General features: G+C 46.5%; 1 protein-coding gene across 3 annotated transcripts in view; it reads right to left on the reverse strand.

Moving 5' to 3' along the window:
* CSNK2A2 (casein kinase 2 alpha 2) overlaps nucleotides 1-5,648 on the reverse strand; it is a 39,277-nt gene extending 33,629 nt beyond the window's left edge. For all 3 annotated transcript variants that reach the window (XM_058707975.1, XM_058707976.1, XM_058707977.1), the window contains exons 1-2: nucleotides 5,515-5,648; nucleotides 4,597-4,708 (exon numbers count right to left, since the gene is read on the reverse strand). In XM_058707975.1, coding sequence (XP_058563958.1) covers nucleotides 4,597-4,708; nucleotides 5,515-5,618 — 216 coding nt within the window. In that variant the 5' untranslated portion in view covers nucleotides 5,619-5,648. The remainder of the gene's footprint in view (nucleotides 1-4,596; nucleotides 4,709-5,514) is intronic.
* Between the last annotated feature and the right edge of the window lie 352 nt (nucleotides 5,649-6,000).

Here is a 6,000-nt window from a genome sequence, read left to right on the forward strand (position 1 = left end):
TCCTTCCTACTTTTGATTTTGCCCTTCGAAATCATTCATGCGGCCCAAGTGAAATATTATTATTGGACCTATACTTTATTGCTAAGTGCCAGGCACTGTTTTAAGCACATTTAATCCACTTTTAGTAGTATCCTGAGATGAGAACTACTGGTGCAATTTTACATGAAGACACTGAGGCAGAGTCTGAATAACTGCTCAAGGTCACAGAGCATCTGAGTGTCGGGAACGAGTATCTGAATGCAGGTAGTCTACTCCCAGGGCCACTTTCAGGAAAGAAGCACTTTGCAGATTACTAAATCACTGCTGTCTACCTACCCACCTATCCATATCTCATTTAATTCTCCCAAGAACACTGTGATTTATACAAGAAAGGTATATCCATCTTATAGATAAGAAAACAGAGTCAAGTGGGTATAAATGAAGAAGCTGGTTCTGGAATCCAAGTCTTCTGACCTTCATTTACACAGCACTTAACACTATACCACCCTGATCATAAGGTGGCAGATCCTAAAATCAGGCTCTAGAAACTATCCAGACCCACGCTCTACACATGCAAATGGGTACTCTATAACAAGATATTCTTTTTACACACGGCTCACCCTCCAATAAACCCCAATGTATTAGAGGGATAAAGCTGGTGGCCCCCTAACCTGGCAAGTCGTCATGATGAGACCTGGAACTGTAGGGGTTAAAAATGTGTAAAAACACTGATTATTGTGGCTTCCAACCAAGAGAGCAAAGTAACATTTCAGTTACGCATCTAACACCCAGCTGCAGTTACAAACCAGAGAACCCCTGTCCGGGTCCCAAAGCTCTCTGGGCTATTCCACACTCCATCCAGCAACCCATCAAAGTCTAGCATTTCCTTCCAGAGGAATAACTCCCCCAAATCATTAGAAACCACACCTGACTTTTAGTGAGTGTCCATCCATCCTTCCAGGACAGTTCAACACATCAAGAAATAATTAGCCACTGTCCTAACTGCTCCTCACATCTACAAGACTCCATGACAGGAACAGAGGACCCTAGCGCTCCACGCTGTGACCCTGAGCAAACTTCATGCTCTCTCCAGGTCTCAGTTTCTCTCTCAAAAGGGTTTGGGTTCTAAGGTTTCTCTGCTCCCACATTTCATGATTCTGTTTCACTGCAAATACAATCCCTGACCCTACAACCTCGTTAGGAACAGTACAGATTAGTTCACATCATTTTTAAAATTTATATTATTTCTGGGGTTTAGTACCATGTTAATAATATTGTTTTAACTACTTTTACACCATGACATTGGTGGGACTCAAAATCACAACAACCTTAGATAAAGTAATACCAATGTCCTGCTTCAGGAAGATGATGTCTTGGTACATTTGCCTAACAAAGGACACGGAGGGTGAAACCTACCAGCAGAGAAAGCAGAAACAAAAGAGAAAGCCGGGCACCAGCGTGGAGCAGACGGCACTTCCATGTAACCCACACAGTCACCCGCTCGCTATGAAGTAACCAACAAGATGTGTCAGGGACAGCCCTCCCATCCTTGCTTTAACACTACCTCCTCACAGCACACAAGTTTCACAACGTCTACAAATACGCTAAGAACACTTCAAAGATAAATTTGCGTTACCGTCGTTGTTTTAATCTTGAGGATTAACCTCTGGGGAAAAAATGGATTTGCCCCTCTTCGTAAATAAGACCATCAAGAAACTGCCAACTTACTCTCTTATACGAGAATTTCCAACTGAGTACAGCATGAGTTCAAAACGCCGCGTTTGTTTACAATTGGTATTGCTCTTAACTTCTATTTACGAAATAGTTTTATTTTGAAGGATCGCAAGAAGGGCCGAAATCCAGACACAGGTGGCGCTCACAAAATGCTACAAGCTGTCCAAAAGGGCCAAATGCTTTTATTTCTGTGTATACCTTCCTAAGAGGTCCTACAAATGAACTGAGAAATGGATTTTTCAGAATCAGAAGATGAAACTCTCAGCATTGAAGCGGCTTTCTTACCCACCCACCGTCCTCCCTTCCCCTCAAAACAATTTCTGTCAAGAAAGATTTAGCCCGCCTGTTGATTGGAGCGTTTTAAGATTTCAACCTCAGAATTTCACTTCAAGACAGACAGTGAAATTTTGCTCACCAACTTCTACATTCCTAAAACCTCTAAAGAGCTCCAATATGTTCTGGTCAAAAACTACGAAAGAATCTACCAATGCAAATTAAACGGTAGAATTCCTCTGTGGTCGTTCATCTGACCATTCTCATATGTTGGACAGAACTGAAGGAAAATGTTATCAACCAAAAAGGAAGACAGCCCCGTCCTCAGGGAAAGTACCCTGTATCTCAGTCACTGCGTGTACACTTATAAGTTCCTTCCTGCAGCTGAAATAGAGTAGGCCTTTCATGAAGCGCAAGTTTTTTCTAGATTCCTCCGAATTATGAGCAGCTGGCACTCTGTCCAGAACCTAATTTCCGATGACCAAACACCATAACAGCAGATTATCAGTCATAACTTATTTGAATAGGGGTGCACCACTTTGGATAAAGACCTTGTTCTTTTTAAAACACAATACTTTTAATCTACTTTAATTCAGCCTGTGAAAACAAGAAAAGCACAGTACAATTAGTAGTTCCTTACCCCATCCTTCAGATAGAACAAAATCTGGATAGAAATGCCACAGGGCTTGGAAAAAAAAGAAAGAACTGGGTGTCGTAGGCACCAGTGGGAAAGAGGTAGTTCAGGCTGCACCCTGAAAAGAACTTGTATGGAAAAGATACAAGAAATACTTCATTAGCTAGAGCATCAAAGGAGCCTCCCAAATCTTATTCCCAAACACTGGAACTTATTCTGTGCTCAACATTAAGATCTTACCAACCAACACTAAAATGAGCAGAAAAATAGGAAAGAGTTCTGGCTAAGGGTCTTTTCAACATCGTGGTAGCAGGCAAGTTTTCTTGTCTGTAAAAATAACCTTCACCTTACATATTGGGTTCCCTAAACATATCCTGTGAATCTTTAGAGGAAAAACTCTCCAGCAACCGATGCTATGAAGTTCTGTAGAAGGACGACTCAAGAGTCATGTGATTCTCTCTCGCATGAACGCACTGCCACTTTTGTATTTACCTAAAGGCCATTCCTTCGAAAAAGACACCACAGGAAGTTACACACTTATTCTAAAAATACTATCGCACAAAAGTTATTATTTTTCTGAAATTGTTCTGGAGTCCGTTCATTCTTCCAAAGGCACAGCAGAGGAATATTCCTAATTCCTTGCTTACTTCCCGGAAAGACTTTAAGCAGCTTATGTTAAAAACATTTATGCTTATGCATAAAGGGAAAAAGTGTATGGCCTCCCCAGGCAACTTCTTTGAAGGGAACATTTCTTTAAATATTTATGCTTGTAAAGGAAGGAAAATAAAATAATAAGAAAGACCACGTGGCTTTTCAGGTCCAATTCACATTTGGGGAAGAGGGGAGTCAAACTCCACATCTTCAGTATCAATTCCTCACTTCTCACCCATAGCGTTTCTGATGGCACAGACAACTTTCCCTATTTCTCTCTACTACAACTCTGCCTCTTCATCATTAGGCTCAGATGGTACTGAGAAACAGAGCTGATCACTTTCCTGAAAAGGGATTTTCAGACCATGTAAGCCTGACCCCTCATGCTAAACAGGGACAGAGCTGCCCTAACTCTGGCCTTAAGACACAAAAACAGCTTTTCAATCCCATGTCCTTATTCACAGCTGCAAAATGGCCACATTGGAAATCTTGTATATGCAAAAGTGCTTGTATTAATCATTCTTTTCAGTATTTTGCTAAATGACGTGCAACACATTAAACGATCTGGCAATGATGAGGACCCTCTACAGAATCTAAGGCTTTTTTAGTACACTCTATAAAACATTATTAAAACTATCTAACCAGTTATCTGAAAAAGAATTTAGCCACTCCTCATGCTCATTAAAATCATGTCTTCACCCAAGAGACGACAAAAGGTCTTTATCCAACTTAGGCTACTAAACCAGACACTAAGATTGTTTTGTTCCAATTATAATTTTAGCATGTACTCTTTTACTGCTCCCAATTTCACCTTTACTATTTGATAAGTAACAATGAACCTTCCAGGCACTACTGACTCACTGTATCCACCCCACCTGACAAATGTGCATTGCCAAAAGACATCAGCTTCAAACTCATCTTTGGAGCTGCTCTCATTTTTCCCAACTTTTTTTCTGGAGTAATCCGAGCATCAAGGGTAACAAACTCACTGCTCAAGGAACCCGTGGATCAATGGATTCTTTATGAAAAAGCTTTTCTTTCTTCTGAATACCTATTTCAAGTGGAGCCCCTTTGGAATTCTCACTTTGGGAGCCCAAAATGACATTTTGGAACAAAGATGTTCCTGAACTATCATCCTTAGGTTTGAAACAGGTCCACATACTTTCTTCAAAGTTCACGGGAAAATGGGTGGGAGAGTGAGTAGGGAAGGGACATCAGACAGAACAGATGTAAAACCAGAGTTTGCACTGCTCATTCTAGAATGTGGGGGAGTTTATATCCTAACCAGTGAGGAAAAATTTTAATGTCACTCAAAAGACACTCACCTTGAGAATTTTTACAACCACTCTCTCATTGTTGGTGATGTTAATGGCCTCAAATACTTCACTATACTTTCCCCGACCAAGTTTTCGAACCAGTTGGTAATCATCTTGATTACTGTGAAAGGCAAGAGTGACACATAAATGCCAAGACTTGGGATTAACCAAGCCTATGCCCACTCTACACCCCCATCCAGCCATTTCCATTAATCAAGCATTGGAAGCATCCATACATCAGGACACAACTCATTCCCTAAATGAAAGCCACAACATAAACTTGGCTCCTCTCACTGCGCACAGCTCCTAACCTAATTGGTCCGTCACAACTTGGGGAGCCAAGGTAGGAAGGCACGGCTCTGGGCCAATCTAGAAGGGTGAGTAAAGGATCTATCCTGGAGGCTCAGAGGGTGCCCCTCTGCCTGGGGCTCCACAGCAACTGCATTATACTTCACATCCCAAAGGTAGCCAGCGCCTGCTTTGAGAATGTGGATGTCTTTAAAAGGTTTCCTCCCACCCAGCCTCATTTCAAAAAACTAAAAAGGCAGAGAATTTTAATAGCTCCAGAGGACAGCTGCTGACTGCCCACCCCAAATAGAAACCCAAAAGTGTAAGGAGGAAGGGCTGTTCCCTCATTACCACCAGGCTCCGGTCCCTGGACCCTACACTTCTCAGTAAGAAAGCATTTCTTGGGGGTAAGGGGGAGAGTGGGGTGCGCAAGGGGGGGAGAAGGGGGGAGAGGGACCCGGGGATGTGTGAGGCGGGGGGGTGGGGGTGGGGGTCTGTCTACCACCCCAGGCCCCGAGAAAGCGCCGGCCAGCGGCTGGGCGGCGGGGGAGGCAGACCGCGGGGTGGGGGGCGAGTGCGGTTTGCGCCGGGGGCGGGGGGCGGCCGGGCGAGGATGGGGGGCGGCGGCAGCGGCTTTACCCCCAGCTCGGGACGTGAGCCTCATAGTCCCAGTACTCGCGGCTCCTCAGGCTGTTCACCTCGGCGTAGACCCGGGCCCTGCTGCCCGCGGCCGGGCCGGGCATGGCGGGCGGGACCGGGGGGCGCCGCGGGGCGCAGAGGGCGGCGGCGGCGGCGCGGCGGGGGGCGCGGGGCGGCGGGCGGAGGAGGCGGCGAGCCGCGGGGCGCCGGAGGAGGAGGAAGAGAGCGGCTGCCGGAGGCCACGCCAGGCCCGCGGGGGCGGGCGGGCTGGGGGCGCGGGGGGCTCCGGCCGAGCCGGCCGGGCCCTGGAGCGGCCGGCGAGGCGGCGGGGCGGGCGGCGCTCGCGCTCGCGCTCCGCGGCGGCCTCCGCTCGGCTCGCGGCCCCGAAGCGGCGGCGGCAGCGGCGGCACCAGCAGCGGCGGCCGCCGGCCGGGAAAGGGGTAGCGGCGGCGGCGGCGGCGGCGGCGAAGAAGGAGGAGGAGGAGG

The sequence above is a fragment of the Neofelis nebulosa genome, chromosome 17 (genome assembly GCF_028018385.1).
Source record: "Neofelis nebulosa isolate mNeoNeb1 chromosome 17, mNeoNeb1.pri, whole genome shotgun sequence".
NCBI classification, from domain to species: Eukaryota; Metazoa; Chordata; class Mammalia; order Carnivora; family Felidae; genus Neofelis; species Neofelis nebulosa.